This window comes from Gopherus evgoodei, chromosome 10, assembly GCF_007399415.2.
Source record: "Gopherus evgoodei ecotype Sinaloan lineage chromosome 10, rGopEvg1_v1.p, whole genome shotgun sequence".
NCBI classification, from domain to species: domain Eukaryota; kingdom Metazoa; phylum Chordata; order Testudines; family Testudinidae; genus Gopherus; species Gopherus evgoodei.
Genome location: NC_044331.1, coordinates 51,730,219 through 51,751,247, shown reverse-complemented (window position 1 = coordinate 51,751,247; position 21,029 = coordinate 51,730,219). Strand labels below are relative to the sequence as shown.

General features: G+C 49.5%; 1 protein-coding gene across 1 annotated transcript in view; it reads left to right on the top strand.

Annotated features, from left to right (window-relative positions):
- Positions 1 to 21,029, top strand: part of NLRC3 (NLR family CARD domain containing 3) — a 93,593-nt gene that overhangs the window by 55,846 nt on the left and 16,718 nt on the right. Inside the window, exons 6-13 of the mRNA XM_030577762.1 lie at positions 2,296 to 2,379; positions 4,797 to 4,880; positions 7,325 to 7,408; positions 9,223 to 9,306; positions 13,333 to 13,416; positions 14,856 to 14,939; positions 18,577 to 18,660; positions 20,228 to 20,311. Of these exons, the coding sequence (XP_030433622.1) occupies positions 2,296 to 2,379; positions 4,797 to 4,880; positions 7,325 to 7,408; positions 9,223 to 9,306; positions 13,333 to 13,416; positions 14,856 to 14,939; positions 18,577 to 18,660; positions 20,228 to 20,311 (672 nt within the window). The remainder of the gene's footprint in view (positions 1 to 2,295; positions 2,380 to 4,796; positions 4,881 to 7,324; positions 7,409 to 9,222; positions 9,307 to 13,332; positions 13,417 to 14,855; positions 14,940 to 18,576; positions 18,661 to 20,227; positions 20,312 to 21,029) is intronic.

Genomic DNA, 21,029 nt, shown 5'->3' with positions numbered 1-21,029 from the left:
TACAAAATCATGAGAGGTGTGGAGAAAGTGAATAAGGAAGTGTTATTTACCCCTTCACATAACACAAGCACCAGGGGTCACCCAATGAAATTAATAGGCAGCAGGTTTACAACATACAAAAGGAAGTATTTCTTCACACAATGCCCAGTCAGCATGTGGAACTTGTTGCCAAGGGATGTTGTGAAGGCTAAAAGTATAACTGGGTTCAAAAAAGAATTAGGTAAGTTCAAGGAGGACAAGTCCATCAATGGCGATTAGCCAAGATGGTCACAGATGCAACTGCATGGTCTGGATGTCCCTAGGCCTCTTGACTGCCAGAAATATCTGGCACTGGCTGCTGTCAGAGACAGAAGACTGGGCTAGATGGACCATTGATCTACATGGATCCAGCATGGCCATTCTTATGTCTGACTTGCAAGCCCTGGCCGCACACTAATCATCTTCTCCACACTAAATTTGACCTTTTTATCTATATTAATATTGTTGTAGAGCCCATTGAGATATGTTCTGGTAGTTCAATGCATACAGGTAACTGTCTAATGCCCCGGAAGTTTGGGTAACCAACCTGCCTCCTAAACTGGTGCTCAATCCCATCTTAACTGACCAGCAAACGCCTCCTCTAACAGGGGGACTTCCAGGTTGGAGGCTCCCCTGCTGGAGAATGCTGATTGACCAAGATGATGATGATGTCCTTTGCTGGTATGAGGAAGGATGTTTATTGTAATCACAGTCAGGATGGCAGCTCTGGGAGCACACGTTTGTCAAGAGGGGTAGGTGAGCAGGGCAGGTCTCCCACTGACACGCTGTCTCTCTACACAGCTGATTGAGGTTCATAGGTAGACTTTGACTCTCAAAACTTGTGATCAGTGCCACCTAGATTAGTAATTTTCAGCTAGATTTCAGCCTTTGCCTTTTTCCGAAGCCTACTGCTTGAGCGGCAAATTAAGGTTGAAAGCAGGGAAGTGAGGACCGTGGTTTGTACTAAGTTTTACTGGAGTTTTGCTCCCCAGATTGCAGTTCCCAGCTGTCTTAGGCGAGGGGATCTGAAATGTGGAATTAACAAGAATGGTTCCCATGGGCTCAGACACTAAAGTGCCAGTGCAGACAGAGTGCTTTGCAATGCTGGTGGAGGCGCGCTCTGAGCTCTTCTGAGAAAAGACATTCATAAAGTAGCCAGGCTACAAGCAGTGCTGATGCCTTCAAAGTCAGTGGTGCAGATAATTCCCCAATGCCATTTGCTGGCAGGTTACTGGAGTCTCTCTGGCGAGGTTTGAGGACCTGGGTGACACAGCCCAAGTCGAGGGGGCTGTTACAGGATTGGGTGGGGGAGGTTCTGTGGCTTGTGACATGTAGGAGGTCAGACTAGCAGCTCATGATGGTCCCTTCTGGCCCAGATCTCTGAGTCTGGGATTTATTAGGAATGTTAAAGTCGGGTCTGATTAGTGGCCCATGTCGGAAAACTGTGGGGCAAATGGCTAACCCCGTAGGATGCCAATGCTAAGTATAATGTTCTTCTACTTAGCACTGCACCTGAGGACAAGTTTGTGGCTCTTTGTTCTCCTGCTCCCTTAGAGCAGGAGACACTCCCCTCTCTGGGAGCACTGGGACCCCAGCAAGCAGAGTCTGCCTTTCCCCACCTACCTCTTCCTTCCTCCAGCTCTGTGCCCCTGCCCAGACTCCCTCTCATTTCCACATGAGTCATTGCCTGCCCCAGTGCGGCACAGCACCTTCCCACTGCTCTCCTGGGGACCAGCCAGGAGAGCTGTCAGTCATAGCCGCAGAGCACAGCCAAGGCCAGGGACGGCTCGCTGGGGCTGTGGGACTTGTTGCAGGAATGAATTCCAGTCCAGCGAGGTCTAGGGTGACCAGACGGCAAGTGTGAAAAATCGGGACGGGGTGGGGTAGGGAAATAGGAGCCTATATAAGAAAAAGCCCCAAATATTGGAACTGTCCCTATAAAATCAGGACATCTGGTCACCCTAACCTAGGTTTCTCAACAGCCAGCACCTCTCCCTGCACTTGCCATTGCCCTCAGTCCCCAGATGACATATACCTAGGGATCAACTGGTTTCCAAAGGATTAACATGATCTTATAATGAACCAATGGAACTGTATTTGTCAAACGTAATATGGTCACCTCCATGTTATAACAGTATTCCTCTTCCATGCAAATTCCTCAGCTGTGTCCTTGGCAGTTTCTGTGGCTGGCAGCGGGCTTGGAGGGATGTAGTGGGCTAGGAACTGTATTTGTTCTCTTTAGGCTAGATGCTAACTCCAGTTTCTTTTCCCGGACAGCTTGGCAGAAAACCAGATCAGTAACAAAGGGGCCAAAGCCCTCGCCAGATCCCTGATGGTCAACAGGAGCCTGACAGTACTTGAGTAAGTTTCGTATGTTTCCTAGTTGATGTCATCCACCTTTGTGGGCAAACATGGGTGTCTGCAGTCCACTCACGTGCTGTCAGCTGTTTCCTTCATGAAAATTGATTAAATAGAATGGGTGATGTCAGCTAACCTTCATTTCTCCACATTGGAGGATGGCTCCTGCGCACCGTAATCAGTTCCCAGAAGAGATGAATAATGTTGTTTCTAGTATTTTAGACTGGTGACTAATGAGAGAAATGTCAGCTGCCAAGCTTGTTTTCTCTTTCTGAAATCAGCTGTCGCCAAATTTCAAAGATTTCAACCTCAAAGCAGCTTGAACAGCTGAAATCCAGGAAGGAAGCTCATGTGATGCCTTCTTGCGAAAAAATCAAAGATTAAAATCCCTTCCCTGCTCCCCCCACGTTCAGAATGAACGAGCATTGTAGATTTCAAGATTCTTCTTGTAGTAGCCTCTGCACATTCCCACTCCTGGGACGTGCCGGCAGTGCAGCTCTGACATCCACCAGTGCATCCCCTAATGAGTGTGACAGTGCAGAGTCCATCTCAAAGAACTCTGGTTGCATATGAGCAACATTCATTCCTAGTTCATTGGCGGCCTGATACAATGTCCACTGAAGGCAATGGTTGTCTTTCCATTATCTTTAGTGGAAATTCAAGCAGACCCTAGGAACATGGAAACTAACTGTGGCAGTCAGTAGCCTGTTACAAGTGACTAGTTGTTACGAAGTGTTGGGGAGTCAGGGCCCTGCACCCCTCTTCCTGAGATTCACTGTGACTCTCTGCCAGCCAATAAAATGGAAGGTTTATTGGACAATAGGAACGCAGTCTACAGCAGAGCTTGTAGGCACAACCAGGACCCCTCAATCAAGTCCTTCTGGGGGTTCAGGGAGCTTAGACCCCAGCTTGGGGTTCCCTGCGTTGCAGCACCCAGCCCAAACTGAAACTAAAAAAACCCTCTTGCTGCTTTCTTCTCCCTCCCCTCTGCTCCTCCTCTCCTTTGTTCAGTCTCCTGGGCAGAAGGTGTCACTTCTGCCAACCCCCCTCCTGGCTCAGGTTACAGCTCAGATAGTTTCCTTCTCATCCCCAATGTAACTCCCAGGCAACATTCGCAGGTCAAATCTGCCGCACTCCCTGCTCTGTCACACTAGTATATTAAACATGCCAAGCATATCTTGCGACCTTCCCTGGCCAAGATGTAGAACATGACCTGTGACAAAGATTCAAAATGAGGGACCCCAAAAAGTTATTAATCCAGGAAATGTAAGATGCCGTATGATTCCTTCCTGGGGCGTGAAAAACTCTCTCTACAGCCTCAGTTTTGCAGTTATTTATTTGTGATGTAAATGATTTTCAATAATAATAGTCAGGGGACACCAAATTTGTGTGAAATGTACTCAACTTTTCAATGTAAAGCTATACATCTAGGAACAAAGATCATAGGCCATACTTACGGGATGGGAGACTACCCTGGAAATCAGTGACTCTGAAAGAGACTTGGGGGTCATGGTGGGTAATCAGCTGATGTTGAACTCCCAGTGTGACGCTGTGCCGAAAAGAGCTAATGCGATCCTTGAACACACAAACAGGGGAACCTCGAGTAGGAGCAGGCAGGTTATAGTACATCTTTTGGTACTGGTGCAACCACTGCTGGAATCCTGTGTCCAGTTCTGGTGTCCCCAGTTCAAGAAGGATGTTGATAACTTGGAGAAGGTTCAGAGAAGAGCTGCAAAGATGATTAAAGGATTGGAGAACCTGCCTTACAGTGACAGACTGAGCTCCTTGAGTTTAATTAGCTTAACAAAAAGAAGGTAATGGGGTGACTTGATCACAATCTGTTAAATACCTACAGGGGGAACAAATAATTGACAATAGGCTCTTCAGTCGAGCAGACAAAGATCTAACAAGGTTCAACAGCTGGAAGCTGAAGCTAGACAAATTTAAGACTTGAAATAAGGTACAAATTTTAACAATGAGGGTAATTAACCAGTGAAACAACTTACCAAGGGTTATGGTGGATTCTCCATCACTGGCAAGTTTTCAATCAATACTGGATGTATTTTCTAAAAGTTCTGCTCTAGTTCAGATAGGAACTACAGTAATTTAGGGAAGACCTCTGGCCTGTATCCTACAGGAGGTCAGACTAGATGATCACAATGGACCCATCTGGCCTTAGCTGTGACTGTATGGAATGATGGACAGTTGACTCTTGACTCCCCCCATGATAATCTATTAAACCGCACTAAAGAAACCCTGAGTTCCAGTAACAGAGGCTAAGACCCAGCGGCTGGGAAGATTAAGGTTTTAACTGAACACCCACCCTTAACTCTCCCTTGTCAGACCAGTTTTATTCTTGTCCGGATTTTCTAACTTTAGCTTTTTTGTCTCTCTTTATCCTCGCTCCGCCTTCTCCCCAGCCTTCGCAGTAACGCCATCGGACCCACAGGGGCAAAAGCACTGGCTGATGCACTGAAAATAAATCAAGTCCTACTCTCCCTGAAGTAAGTGCTGTTGGTTTCCCTTCCTTGGCTTCTTCTGAAAGATAATTCCTAATAGACATAATTGTCCATGCGAGAGACCACTGTGTGGGTGTGAACAGTCTTCATCGCACTGGCTATCAGATGTTCAAATGCCTAGACTAGAAAGATTGTGGGTAGTAAACAGCTGCCTTCATCCCAGTACCAGTACAGTCAGCTTGCAGCAGGTGGTTGTCACAAGTGCAGTAGCCATAGAAACGATGTGTCACTTGGAATGTCCAGGAACAATCTTTTCCTGGCAGGGCTTTGGAAGGCAGCTCCCGAGAGTCCATCTTCACTTTACAGCTCTCAAGAGTCCATCTTAACTTTAACTTTACCCAGGAGAAGCCATCTTGGAGATGCTACTTAGTTCTCTCCAGATGCCCAGCTGCAGTGGGGGATGCACTCACTGAAGCTGCTAGCTCTTTACTGTGATGCTGTGCTTTATGATGTCATGTCCAAAGGGCTGTCCCAGCATTAGAAACCGCATTGCATGTGGTGTTGGGTTGAAAGGTGCGTCAGAACGACAGAGGTCTCTAATTGTCATTGCCGTATGCTAATTCTAGGCTTCCCTGCAGTGAGGTACACAGCAACATCTACGTTGTGTTCTTGGATTTTCTCTGCTATCCCTCTTCTTTAATAAGATGAGGTCAGGTCCAGGGCAAATTGTTTGCACCGCTAAATGTACTGCATTTGCACTTTGGCTATGGAATGAGGAGAAACTCAATGGTTTTGACTGAGTTGCACTCTGAGGTTTTGGAGGAGTTGGACTTTTGGGCCCATGTGGATGGAAATCAAAGGAATTGTTCACGTGATTCCCTAGCAACTGAACCTGTTGAGTTTTGTATTTCATAGGTTATGGATCCAGTGGGTCTGGTGCACCTCTCCGAGATGCTGGTGTAAATCAGGAATAGGAAGTCAATGAACTTATGCCAATGAGAAACCAAGGGGAGTTCAGAATCAAGCCCAATAGATCTAGAGATTGGCTCAAACCACAACACTGAGATCTGGATTTTGAATATCCCCCTCCACAGTGTGAGGTGTGATGGAGTCAAGCTGAGGAGTTCTGGCTCTAGCCCAGCTCTACTTATATCTTCTTGCCCTGAACCAACGATCCAGAACTACTTTGAATTCTCCCTCCTCCCCCAGTCTCTCCGTAGAAGTCATAGGGCATAACTTAGTACATGGACTGAGGGATTGGAATGGATCTGGTTGGGGTGTACATGCTGATACGTATGTCTCATTATTCAGTACAATATCTATTGACTTACTGTCTTGTTTATATTTATTTAATTATTCTCCATATTGAGATTCAACTGCTATTTAAAAATCATGATTATGTAAAAAAAAAAGCAGTAAGTTTTAAAACAAACAAAAGGAAGTATTTCTTCACACAACGCACAGTCAACCTGTGGAATTTGCCAGGGGATGTTGTGAAGGCCAGAAGTATAACTGGGTTCAAAAAAGAACTAGATAAGGACAGGTCTGTCAACGGCTATTAGCCAAGATGGTCAGAGACACAACCTCGTGTTCTGGGTGTCCTAAACCTCTGACTGCCAGAAGCTGGGACTGGATGACAGAGGATGGATCACATGACAATTGCCCTGCTCTGTTCTTTCCCTCTGATGCAGCTGGTACCATCCACTGTTGGAAGACAGGATACTGGTCTAACCCAGTATGGCTGTTCTTATGTTCTTTTATTTCTTCTGACTGCACTGAGGGACGGGGAAGAGCAGGAAGGCAGGCAGAAGGGAGACTAGGCAGAGGAGGAAATGGAGGGGTAGAAGTGGCCTATAAGACAATATAAACAACAAAGGATCTCATGTCTCAGTTACCCTCAGGCTGCTTTACCCCGCTCTGGCAGCGTGAGGGCTGTCAGGTGCGGGCAGATGTTTAAAGTGGATGTCCGTGTAATCTACAGCCACTTTAAGGACTCTTTACCATGCTGGACTGGTATGAAAGGGCCTTAGTGCAACTGTGAATCAGCCCCATGGAGATTCAAATCAATGACTGACTGAGGATGTTGTGATATTTCCATGAGGCACTGTTGTATCTGGAGCAAAACGTCCTGGGGCAACATGAGCCCTGAAACGGCTGGTAGGTGTGCTCAGGAGATAGGAACATGTGACTCAACCCCAGCACCTTAAACAGAAGGGAGAAGAAGAGAAAGGGCAAAGAGGTGTCTGGAAGAAGTAGGCTGCTAAGGGGGCAGGAGGCAGTCCCAAAAGGCAGGGGGCAAGATTCAGGAGGCACACTAGGAAAAGAACAGCACAGGAAGTTCAGGCGCATGGGGGTTCATTCTTTTATACCATCACCATTGGCCTCAGGAGACGGCATGGCTAATGTGAGACAGGCTGGGACAGTCTGTGGCTGCATCCTGCTATAATTCCCAGTTTTTCCACAATAATTGTGTTGTTTTATCTCTGCAGCCTCCAGAATAACGTGATCAAGGAGGATGGTGCTAAATTCCTGGCTGAGGCCCTTTTAACCAACCACAAGCTGACAACTTTGCAGTGAGTGATTCTAACCCACGAGCTTCCCTATGGTTTGTTGTCTGCTCATTTCCATGGCCATCTGCAAGGGCAGTGCCGTGGTCAAAGCAGCCTGCTGCTAGTTCCCCTTCTTGGCTTGGCCTCCTGGTCAGGGCTAGCTGAAAGCACAAGCAGATGGAGCAGTTGTTCTCAGCCCCACAGTCTGACCATTTTCCGTGTCTCTACTCAGACACTTAATCATGTCTTTGCACTCCACTAAACACAGTTACTCCTCCATTGGTAGGTTGTGCCCAGACCCCAGTCGCAAAGGTGCCACCATTTCACACAAGGAAGCCTGCACTGCTCATGTCAAAGCTGGTTTCCATTGTATGAGAACCACATTCCCTCAAACCCATTCACCTACAATGCACTAAATCTATTGCAACTGCAGTGCCCAAAAGTGGGCAGAGGCTGTGTGTGGAGAGAAATGCTCTTCTGTTCAAGGAGCAGGAGGGGACAGGACAAAGACGATCTGAAGGAAACATAATAGATGGTGCGGTGGACCCTGAGCAAGATGGTGTCTGGCTTGTTTGCCTGGCTCACGCCCAGTCTGTCTTATTTATTCTAACCACTAAGAAGATAAAACTAAGTGCAAACTACTACACTTAGGAAGCAAAAATGAAGTGCATAGCTACAAAATGGGGAATAACTGACTAGGCGGTAGTACTGCTGAAAAGGATCTGTAGATCACAAATTGAATGTGAGTCAACAATGTGATTCAAATGCAAAAAAAATGCTAATATCATTCTGGGGTGTATTAACGGGAATGTTATATGTAAGACATGGAGGTAGTTGTCCCGCTGTAGTCTGCACTGGTGAGGCCTCAGTTGGATACTGTGTACAGTTCTGGTTGCCTCACTTTAGGAAAAATGTGGACAAACTGGGGACAGTCCAGAGGAGACCAACCAAAAGGATAAAAGGCTTAGAAAACCTGACCTATGAGGAAAGGTTTAAAAAATCTGGGCAAGTTTAGTCTTGAGAAAAGACAGAGTGGGGGACCTGATAACAGTCTTCAAATACATGAGGAGCTGTTATAAACAGGACTGTGATGAATTGTTCTCCATGTCTACTGGAGGCAGGACAAGAACTAATGGGCTTAACTGGCAGCAAGGGAGATTTAGGTTAGATATTGGGAAAAACATTCTGACTATAAGGACAGTTAAGCACTGGAACAGGCTTCCAAGGGAGGTAGTGAAATCTCCATCACTGGAGGTTTTTCAGAACAGGTTGGACAAACACGTGTCAGGGATGGTCTAGGTTTACTCGGCCCTGCCATAGTGCAGGGGCTGGCCTAGATGACCTCTCAAGTTCCCTACCACCCCTACCTCGATACGATTTTAGGTCAGGTCAAATAGGGCATGTAACAGAGTGTTATGTCTGTGTGATGCTTGATTGGTAAGCATTTTCCTTGATGATGATGATGTCTGTCGATATGGTAATGGCTGATAACAACACTATCATGGCCATTATTTGATGTGACCAGGCCAGGTACTCTGCCATCCTCTACTCTGATGGAAAAGTCCACTCACCAGCTTACCTGGGGCAGCTATCCACAGAGAATTTGAGGATCTAAGTCTAGTAGAGCGTGATAAGAGATGAGATGAAGGAAAAAAGAGCAAAAGAGTGTGCACCAAAGCTACCTGTATGCATTAGGGGAATACAAAATATACAGAGGCAGAAGTGCCTCAGCCAGAGATGGGAGAGCTCAAGTGAGAAGAAGAAAGTTAAAGTGTGTTATTGATGGAGAGCTGACTCCCTCTTTTTGAAGTTAATGGGTATTTCTGTCTTCTTCACAGCCTTCAGAAGAACTCCATTGGACCCCAAGGTGCAAAGAAAATAGCAGAAGCACTGAAGCAGAACGGGAATCTCAGGGAACTGATGTAAGGATTGACAGAAAGATTACACATTAATAGAGAGACGAACCATGATTGTGGGTGACACTAACTTCTGAGTCTTCTTAAAATCTGTCCCAACCTATTATGACATGCTGTACAAGAAAGGCCAGATATTGCCACCCCTATTCCCCTGGCGGGGTTTCCTGTGCATTCTTCTTTGGGAGGCCAGGGTTTGACCTCTGCTCAACCCCTGCTCGCCGCCGAGTGCCCTCCTGCAGCATGGGGCCCCAAACCCTTGGGGATACCTTGAGATTGGAAGGGATATCTGGGAGCTGCATGGGCACAGGACTATCCACGCAGGCCATCTGGGGCTTCGCAGCAGCTCGGGCACTCTGCCACTATAGCTTTGCTTCCTGATTGCAAGACCACTTGGCAGCTGTATTGTGCCCCTGAAATACGAACCGCTGTAGTCAGGGAACACAAGCACTAGAGCTAAACACGTCTGGGGTTGTGCTTTGCAACTCCCTGCAAAGCTTCCCTCCCAACGGCATTTCTATGAAAAGCCAAACTAGGGAAGGAACGGGTTAAAGAATGTTCAGCTCAATCAGATGTATTAAAGTCAGCCGGGCCTGGTGAAATTCATCTTAGGGTACTTAAGGAACTAGCTGAAGCAATCTTGGAATTGTTAAGAGATTATATTCGAGAACTCCTGGAGGATGGCTGAGGTCGCAGAGGACTGGAGAAGGGCAAACACAGTACCTGTCTTTAGAAGGGGGGACAAAGAGGACCTAAGTTCCCTGTAAGCTAAATAAGCTGCTGGCCATGCAGCAGCTTATTTAGCACTGGGCAGGCGCTCAGGGAACCCGCTCAGTGGGGACCTGCTGCGGTCAAGGGAGGGGCATTCCTTCCCCAGCCCCAGCCCCAGCCTGCTGCGGCCGGGCGAAGGGTGCCCAGAGGCGCCGACTTCCCCTACAGCCAGGGGGATGCTTGATTCCCACCTCCACCCCAGGCCCCGCCCCATCTCTTCCCCACCTCTTCCCCCAAGTGCGCCCCATCCCCACTCTTCCCCCTCCCTCCTAGGGAGCTTCATACACACTGCAAAACAGCTGTTTGCAGTGGGCGGGAGGCACTGAGGGGGAGGGGGAGAGTTGGTCAATGAGACTGCTGGTAGGTGAGAGGCACTGGAGGGTGGGGGGAGCTTGGCTGCCAGTTTTTCTCTGTGGGTGCTCCAGCCCTGGAGACCCATGGAGTAAGTGCCTATGGGGGCACCCCTTCCCTGCCCCCAACCCAGCCCCAGCTTGGACCTGCTGCAGATGTGGGAGAGGCGCCTTTCCCCGCCTCCAGCCCAGGTGCTGCTGCAGGGAGAGAGAGCTGGGCAGAGTCCTCTCTCCTCACTGTAGCCCCACAGCACCCTCCTGCACCCCAAACCCCTCATCCATGGCCCCACACCCCCAGCTGGAGACTTCACCCTATGGACACCAATGCTCTGCCCAAGCCCTGAGATCCTCAACCCTGGCCCCTCCCCAGAGCCCTCACCCCCAGCTAGAGCCCTCACCCCCTCATCCCAACCCTTTGCCCTAGCCCTGAGATCCTCATTCCCGGCCCCTCCCCAGAGCCTGCATCCCCAGCCAGAGCCCTCACACCCCTGCTTCCCAACCCTCTGGCTGAGCTGTGAGGCCCCACCCCCCACTCCAAAGCCCTTGACCCCGCCTCACCACATGAATTTTGTTATGTGAAGCAATATGAAAGTGATGGGTCACACATTATCTCCATATTGGTGCACATAACAATATTCATTCCGTACATGGATGGGAAAAATTAGAGGGAACCCTGAAGAGGACACAGGGATTTACAGACCAGACAACCTGAAATCAACACCTGGAAAGATCCTGGAGAAAATGATTAAACAAGAAAAAATTATACCAAACCAACCTAATTTCCTTCCATAGGGTTACTCGTGGGCTAGTGGATGTGGGGAAGTAGCAGACATGATATACCCTGATTTTCAGTAAGGCTTTTGATACAGTCCCTCATGATATTCTCATAACAAACTGGGGAAATATGGTCTAGATGATTTTACTATAAGGCGGGTGCACAACTGGTTGAAAGACTGTACTCAGAGAGTAATTATCTGTGGTTCGCTGCGAAACTGGGAGGATGTATCTAGTGGGGGTCCTGCAGGGGTCAGTCCTGTGTCTGGTACTATTCAATATTTAAATTAATGATTTGGATAATAGAGTGGAGAGGATGCTTATAAAATTTGCAGGTGACACCAAGCTGGGAGGGGTTGCAAAGCTCTTTGGAGGCCAGGATTAGAATTCAAAATGACCTCGATAAATCAGAGAATTGGATTGAAATCTAGAAAATCTAGAAAATGAAATTTAATAAAAACAAGTGCAAAGGTCTACTCTTTAGAAGCAAAAATCAACTGCAGAACTACAAAATGGGGAATAGCTGAGTTGGCAGGACTACTGCTGAAAAGGATCTTGGGGTTATAGTGGATTACAGATAGAGTGAGTAAACAATGTGATGCAGTTGCAGAAGGCAAATATTATTCTAGGTGCATTACCAAGAATGTCTTGTATAAGACACAGGAGGTAATTATCCCACTCTGCTCAGCCCTGGTGAGGCCGCAGCTGGATGCTGTGTCCAGTGCTGCATGCCTCACTTTAGGAAAGATGGGGACAAATTGGAGAGAGTCCAGAGGAGAGCAACAAAAGTGCCGCAAGGTTTAGAAACCCTGACCTATGAGGGATGGTTAAAAAATGGGGGCTTGTTTAGTCTTGAGAAAAGAAAACTATGGGGGGTTCTGATAACAATCTTCAAATATGTTGAGGTCTGTTATAAAGAGGCCAGTGGTCAGTTGTTCTCCATGTCCATTGAAGGTAGGACAAGATGTAATGAGCTTAATTGGCAGCAAGGGAGATTTAGGTTAGATAGTAGGGAAAACTTTCTAGCCATAAGGGGAGTTAAGCTCCGGAACAGGCTTCCAAGGGAGGTTGGGGAATCCTAATCACTGGAGGTTTTTCAGACCAGGTTGGACAAATGCCTGTCCGGAAGGTTTAGGTTTACTTGGTCCTGCCTCTGCACAAGGGGCTGGACTTGATGACCTCTCAAGGTCTCCTCCAGCCCTACATTTCTCTGATTCTCTTAAAAGGACTGATCTCCCAGGGATGGGCAGAAGGGTGTTGTCTTCAGAGCACTTTCAGCTTTGGAATTAACTTCCTCCGACACTCTGCCAAGGTGCAAGTGTGGAAACAGTTAGGAAGCAGTGCAGGATGCATTTATTTGCTCTGTCTTTTTCTTATGTGGGCCTGCAGCCAGATAGCATTTGCCCTGCCAGTGGATGAGGGTGCAGAAGGAACAGCTGCTGATTTATGCCAGCGGTTAGCATCAATTTACTTTAATCTCTCAGCCACGCTCAGGTAACATAGTCTCGGGCACAATATAAATCAGAAGAGTGCCCAAGTTCCCCTGAATAGGTGGGTGAAGCCTCACAGAGCAAACATTCCACACACCCCACTGGTATGGGATGGGATCGCCGCATGCTACATGTTACTACAGCCCTGGTGGCTGACAGGGACACAGTGTAACTGAATTGGCAATTGATCTTTGAGCTCGAGCAGACACAGCCGTTCTCTTTGGATGGGTGAGGTCTCCATTGCTCTGGCTTGCAATGTAAATGGAGTTGGTGCCTGTGGTGGTTCCTTTTCCAGGCCAGTTTTCTACTGTCATTGTGTCCTATGTTGGGATGGGGTGATCAGATGCAGAATCCAGATGGAAGTGTTCGTATTGCTGCTGAAGTTTTGGGCCTTGTCGCCCGCTTATCTCCTCCTTTCTCGGGATATAACTGGCCTGCTGGGGACTCGGTCTTGACACGTCATTGCGGAACACTTGCTTTTCCTGCTGTGAGACTTAGCAGCCATGGGGAGACCAAGCCACCCCCTCACTAGGGGTCCATGGGTGGGGGCACCTGCTGGCTTTTCTCAGGCTGATTGGGATCCCCTGCCTCTGGGCTCTGACAGCAATTTCACAGCTGCTAATGGCTGATCTTCCTTTTCTTTGTCGCAGCCTCTCCAGTAACTGTGTGGGGGACACTGGCTCTGTAGCCTTGGCCGAAGCTCTGAGAGTGAATCACAGTCTCACAACCCTGGAGTAAGTCCCCTGCCATTCGAGTGCCCGGAGCACCCTATGAGCATTGTTCTTCGCTGCCAAGGGGCACTTGTTAATGCTTCACCGCTCAGCTCTCCCAAGGCAGTGTCATGTGATCCAGAGTGATCTGGGGTTGCCTCCTACCCTATCCTTGTCTGTTCCCCTAACTCATGTCCATGGAAAGCAGTAGGGGCCTTTGTGGGGAAGGGACCGATAGATTCCTTTGGGGAAATTTCCCTTTGACAATCTGCAGGCCTGAGGGGAATGGTCAGGGGCGTGATGGCCTTGTGGCTACTGCACAGCGGCATTTTCTGCAGGAGATCAGTTCCAGGGGGTCTCCCTGGATGTCTTGGTAGCCTCAGAGGAGGGTAGTAGCAGGAAGATTCAGCAAACAAGACAGGAGGACTGGGGGTGGCATAAGCAGCCTTAGCTTCCCCCGTTGCAACCAGCCCTCATCTGTTGTGCTCAGAGTTATTTCCCTGCTTAGAGGTTTGGTGGCCTATAGGAAATGAGCTGCTGTCCACTGTCTGTTTCCTTGTGGGCTCCATCACACAACTTCTCCACCCTCCTTAGGAGTCTCAGCGGAGGGGCCACAAACTGACTCGCCTTAGAAACCAAGCAGCCCTCTGCCCCGATGGACGCGTTACTTCCTGCTCAGGAGTGGGGCAGGGTAACCTGGCACCGTGGACAGGGCACCTGCTGCTTTTGCCTGTACTGTCCCTGTCCTGGGGGCAAATGGAAGACTTCTGTCTTCTCAGTCTGGCACCTTTCACCAGGAGCACATGCCCCTTCTGTGCCAAGACGGGGACCTCAGCGCACACCTTCCTCCAGTGCAGCAGGGTTCACCCCTCTCCCAGGTTCCCCAGGACTGCCTGCTGGGGCTCTGGCTGAACTTTCCCCACTTCTTTTCCTTTACGCGTGTGTGGCCCCACGGAGTCCAGAGGCCTCCTAGCCAGCCGACTCTTGAGAGGTGTCTGTCAATACAAAAGGAAGCTCGAAAGGCATGTGTCCTGCACCTACGGTGCCTATTTTTTGGCCACTATCTACCTCCTTTCTCCAAGCAAAGCTCCTCTGGGCGGCATCCACTGGCTCTTGGGACTCCTTTGGGGAGCCGGGGGCATTGTCTGGGGCTCTCTGCTTGGTGTCCCCAGCCGCCTCATTCTGAACCTGTGACCCTCACTCCTGCTCCTGCTTTATCATTTGGTGTCCCCACTGCTTAGCTGATTGCTAGCTCTGTGGCCCCTCCTCCATTGGTAGAGGGTGGAGCTTTTGGTCTTGCTGGGCTCTGCTGACCTGTCCAGGATGTCCAACAGGCTGGCACGTTTTGCCATGATGAATTCACTCTTAACCATGCAAGGTGAACGTATCCAGTGCTGGGCTGGTACGAACGCCCACCGTGTAGTTCCTGTGGTGACTCTTTGCTGTGTCTCTTTGTCTTTTAGCCTCCAGAGCAATTCAATCAGTAACACGGGGGTCACGGCGTTGATAGGAGCGCTGCGCTCCAACCGGGGCCTCATCAGCCTCAAGTAAGTCCTGGTCTCAGCTCTTCCCAACACTGCGCCACTCAGATCGCAAACACGTACACTGCCTGGCTGGCCGTCTGGCCAGAGCTGCCCGTGTTGTCACCACAAGAATTGTGTCATTTGGCACAGCACCTCCCAGGTCTCTCTGGTAGTAACAGGGCTGGCTCTAGGCACCAGTGTTCCAAGCATGTGCTTGGGGCGGCACTTTTCAAGGGGTGGCACTCTGGTTTTTGTTTTTGATTTTTTTTGCTTGGGACGGCAAAAAACCTAGAGTCGGCCCTGGGCCGTAATCTTGTTTTTGCACTAGCTACAGCCTGAGTTCCTTGCTACTGAAGCAGGGCCCCCCATCCTGCAGCTCCTGAGTGAATGGGATCAGTGTGGAGGAGAGGGGGAACACGCCCAGGGGACAATGGCTTTGCACCCAGCTCATTGGTCTGGATCTTAATTTGGTGGGTGTCACCTCTTCATACAGCTGAGCTTCTCTTCTAACTCCTTGTGAAATGTATCAGCTCAGCTGTGCTTTTCCTAATCCTGCTGCTAGCAGTGAAACCACTGTAAGCCAAAGAAGGTAAATGTGTGGGGAGTCACCTTGGCCTAGGGTTACCATATTTCAGGTTCTCAAAAAGAGGACACTGCCGGGGTGGGGGGAGAGCTGGAGGGGATGTATGGGGCATATTTGGGGTGCCGGAGGGTGTGTGTGTGTACTGGGATGGGAGCGGGTATTTGGGGGGTGCTGGAGGGGTGTATACATATTGGGACAGGAGAGGGCATTAAGGGGGTGCTGGAGAGGGAGTATTTGTGGAGTGTTGGAGGGGGTACCTGTGGCCTCACTCTTGAGGTGGGGGGGCAGTGTCGCTCTATGTCATGGTGGCAGGGCAGCTGGTGCAGACCCAGGACACAGCGCCAGCCCATCCATCAGTGCCTCCCTGCGGGGCTTTCCCCCACCCTAGGGCTGGGTGCTGGGGCCTGGGTGCGTGGGATCTGGCAGCTCCCGCTACAGGGAAGGGACCAATCAGCTGCAGTTGCAAGGACCAATCGGACGTGGAACCAGCTTTTTCTGAGCTGCAATGTCTGCTTGAAAACTCCCAGATGTTGCCTCTGATTTGAAAAATCCATCTGGACAGAGAGTGGAGGATCAAAAGAGAGGCAATGTCCAGGGAAATGCAGACGTTCGGTAACCCTCCCTTGGCCAATACACTTAATGTTCCAAAACACCCAGGTGCAACTGAGGAGCTGGACAGCTCAGGGGACTGGGGATGATTTAGTAGCTTCCATCTGTAGGTCAGTTCCAGTTCAGCCCAGCCCAGCCCAGCCGGCTCCCCCATGGCTAGTCAGGGAAGTGCATTTGCTGGGTCTTAGTCCGTTTCATTGGAGGTTTGTCTAAGAGCTCTGCTCTAGGCATTATTTGGGGCCGTTCTCTGGCCTGCGTTACACAGGAGGTCAGACTAGTGCTCACAATGGTCCCTGCTGGCCTTCGAGTCTATGAAGAGTAGACAGAAACCAGGGCCACTATTGGTGCTACTGGACCCCCTGGTTTCTGCTGGGCATGAACTCCTGCAGGGTGGCTCAGAGGTGAGGCGCATTGGTAGCAGGGATAGGAGGGGCGCTTGCCCTGCTCCAGTTCTGGGGACAAATACAGGCCATCAGTCCGGTGCTAAACTCACTTACAAAAGCGAGAGAGAGAGAGAGAGAGAGAGAGAGAGAGAGATTTAACAAAACTAGGGAGGGAGTTTTTTCAGAATCCCCAGCAAGGAGAACTGGACTGTGTTGCCAGACTCTGTGAGTCTGAAGTAAAATGTCTGTGAACACTCCAGGCAAACGTCCAAAGTGGAATGACGTGTTTCTATTGTTACATTTAGAAAGTACAATGTGACAGATTGAAACCTGGGCTATTTATTTCCTGCTGCAATGTTATGTGTAACTGATCACAGTGCATTTCTCCCCTGCTTAAAAAAACAAATGAAATACGCTAAATCACAAAGGTGGTTTTTCTAAGGTAGATTTTCCTGCACAGATCAGCACCAATGGAGACACAAATCTTTAAGATTCTTCACTGATTATTGCCATAGAAAGGACAGTAAGGCCTGCAGGGGCTGCTTACCCACTAAGCCTCTTCCAGAAATGCTGCCATTAGTTCCCACGTACATTCTGTTCCTAGCCAGCGTGGCTGATTGCTTCCACTGAATACAAAAGCCATGACTGGAGTTTTTTCCAGAACATTCCGTTTTAAATTACAAGACTACAAACAAAATGAGAAGGAATGAAAAGTTCTAGCAAAAGTGAGCCAATGCTGAGAGCCTTTGCAGACTGCTCCTGATGGCTTTGGCATATGGGGTGTTCTCCAGAATATTTCAGGCCACTTGGGTCCCACAACAGACCTGCTAAGCATCTTTATGGGGACTACTGTGGCTTTGAAATAGAGTGACCAGACATCCCAATTTTATTGGGACAGTTCTGATTATGGGGGCTTTTTCTTATATCGGCTCCTATTACCTCCACCCCCTGTCCTGATTTTTTATGCTTGCTGTCTGGTCAATCTTCTTTGAAAGGCAGAGCTGCACTGCAGCCTTCTGCTGACGGATCCTGCCCCAGCTGTATTTGCTGGAGGGGTTTTGTCTGTGAGGTCGGCAGAAATCATAAAGAGGCACTGGGGAGCACACGTTGATGCTGCATGTACCATGGCTCCTGGTTTGGAGATGCAGCAATTGTTACCCCTGGCCACACCCCTTCCCACCCAGCCACTTCCCCCTTTTGGGGCACAGCACCTCTGAGCATGCTATTGCTACTTTCCAGGGACTCTGCTCCGCCCACTCCTTGCATCCTTCCCACGGCTACCCCCATGCAGCTACAGGAAACATCTGGCCCTGTGCTGCGCAATCTCTGTGCCCAGCAGAAACCCCAAGGCAATGAGAGTGGGGTATATTTGGGGGAGGTGGAGAAAAATAAAAATCTCCTTCTACTGAATACCCTAGCCCAAACTCAGCCGCTCCTTTGCGGCTGCTCCCCGCCTCGAGGATAAAACAATGGCACTGGAGTAACACGCTGTGTCCGAGGCATGGGGCAGGAAGTCTGTGAGTCATTCCCAAAGTGAGACAGAAATTCTAACCACCTCTGACTTGGGGAGCAGGCAATTACTGTGGGGAACAGCCGCATGACCCCCCATGACCTGGGCAGGGCCATGGGAGCAGTTCAAGAGGTAAACCAGGGCTGGGCTAGAAGTTCATCACTGATCCTTCCAGTCTGATATTTTGCTCCATCCCCTAACGGGGGGATTTTTGCCAGCCTACAAAGAGCAGGGCCCACTGTAGGGGGGCTGGGTGTGGGGAGAAGGGAGAGGGAGGGGCATTGTTCAGGGGTATCCTTTTTCTGCCTGAGACACATGTGTGACTGCAGCAGCTGCTCATGCATTGAACATTCACTTGCACATGCCAGGTGGCCTCGCCATCCCACATCTGCCCTGGAGAGCCCTCGCCTAGATGCTACCACCCCCTGCTGGCCCAGCCACCAGGTGCTTTGTCTTGTTGGCCCTAAAATACAAAAAGTGCCCAGAAGAGAATGAGAACTGTCCTGAGCTGTTCCCACTCCTCGCCCTGGAAGGAGGGAATCCCAATGACCTGTCCCATCTCTTGTCTTTTCCTAGCCTTCGGGAGAATTCCATCAGCCAAGAGGGGGCGCCAGAGATAGCCAACGCTCTGTGCACTAACTGCACGCTGAGGAACCTAGAGTAAGTCAGCCGGCTTTCGAAGTCCAAATCCTCTCCCCCAGCTTACGCTGTGCGCTCAGGACCAGTACTGCCCTCAGGCAGGTGCAGGGGAGTTGCTCTTGTGCGGGAGGACAGATTGGTGGAATACCCGTGGCCAAGGGTGTGTCCCTGGGGGCAGGAGTGGCGCCAGGGTTTTTGGCGCCCTAGGCAGGGGTCCTTCTGCACTCCCAGTCTTCGGGGCACTTCGGCAGCAGGTCCCGGAGCGAGTGAAGGACCCGTCGCAGAATTGCCCCCGAAGACCTGGAGCGCGGAAGGATCCCCAGCTGCTGAATTGCCGCTCCCCCAAATCCTGGTGCCCTAGGCTACTGCCTAGATTGCCTAAATGGAAGCACCGGCCCTGTCTTGGGGCAAAGGGGAACACTCAGGGTGGGTAGCGGATGAGTCTGGCCCAGGAGAAGGCGTGACAAGGAGCAGCGCTGCGATGGCTCATCAGGGGTGGGGTGGATTAGCCCTTTCTAGGTCCAGTCTCTGGTGCCATATCATCACCTCCGTTGTTTTCCCTTTGAGAGAAGGGATTTTCCCCAAACCAGCATCCTCCCTCCTCCCTCCAGCTCTGCAGATGTTCCTCCATCTGCATGCTGCGTGACTGAGTTTCTGCTGCTTTTGAGGGCGCTGTACTTGGGTGGGGAGGAGTCGGGGCAAGACAGCTGCTCTCCACAGCACCATCCCCCCTCCAGGGCCAGCTTCAGCTTCTGCAAACTCCAGGTCTGCCCTGGCAGGTCCTTCTGGAGGGTTCGTTTGGGCCCAAATGCAGGTGAGCAGGCCATGAGGGCCAGAGGCTGGGGAGCATGGGGGACGGTGGGGGTTTTCCAGTGGTAAACCCCACCTATGCAATACTCCAGGAGCTCTGTTAGTTCAATCTCCTGGGGTTTCTCACCAGGCATGATCTGGCCTGATGAGCCTGTGGTTCATGTATGTAAACAGATCAAAAGAACTTGTGCCTGGCTGAATCATTTTGTAACTTGGAGTTCCTTGGAAAGCAGAATGTAGAATAACCAGAGTGGACCTAACTAATAATCCCTCTGGAGCACTTTGCCTGGGCAGATAAGACAGCGATCCATCCAGTGAAGTTACCAGTGAGTGCTTGAGAAGAAGACATAAGCCAGTGTGAAATATCCTGCCATTGGGGGAGTGGGAAGAAGGGGTAGAATCATCCTTATTCCAGCTAATGATTAGCAGATGCCCTGAATTACGTGGATGGAGTGAGCCCTTATAATATTATCCTGACTAGTACCAATACAGACACTCTTCTTGTTCCTAAAAATGTTTATTTCCGTTTTGAAACCTTGAAGATATTTGCCTCCATGTCCTGCAGCAGTGAGTTCCACAGATTAACCACCCATTACAGTGTAAAAACCATGTGTATTTCCTTTTTTCTGTTTCACAATAATTGTCTTTTAATGTCATCCTATTGTCTCTTCCCTCTCCTCCTCCCCCCTTGCACTTGTCTCACTGCACTGCAACCCACCAGAAGCATGTGTAATGCATCACACTGTGTTTAACTCATTTCTGTGTACTTTGCCTCTAGCCTAGCAGCGAATCTGTTGTATGATGAAGGCGTCACGGCCATTGCACTGGCGATGAGAGAGAACCAGGCGCTCATGTCCCTGCAGTGAGTTTCACCTTGTCCCTGTTTTTTGGTTCCTTCTCTTTAGCTGCTCTGTCCCTGCAGCGAGTGAACAGCCTGTAACATCCTTCATGTGCCTCAGTCCCTCTCAGCATGGCATAGCTGAGCAGAGAGGGGAAGGCTCCATGCACAATGGCATCAGCAGCAGAATTCCATTATCATGGGCAGCACTGTACAGTCTGCATCTAGTTCACGGGTTTGGGTCCAGCCCAGGCCAGTAGAGACTGAAAACTGATAATTTATGGTTTTGCTGTGTTGGTCCTAGGATATTAGAGAGACAAGGTGGGGGAGGTCACATCTTTTAGTGGTCCAATTTTTGTTGGTGAGAGCAACAAGCCTTCGATCTACACAGAACGCTTCTTCAGGGCTGGGAAAGGTACTCAGAGCCAAATACAAGGTGGAACAGATAGTTTAGCATAAATAGTTACCATGTATTTTAAGAGACCATTCAGAGGTGAAGTGACCTGTTGTCATTGCTGCAATCATATGACAAAAATGTGGGGCCACTGGGTTACAGATTGTTGTAATGAGCCATAAATCCATTAATGACTGCTTCCTGGAGCAGCTAGTCTTGGAACCCACAAGGCGGAGGCAATTCTTGTTTTAGTCCTAGATGGAGTACAGGGTCTGGTCCAAGAGGTGAATATAGTTAAGCTGTTCAGTAATAACAACCATCATGTAATTAAATTTTACATTCTTGTAG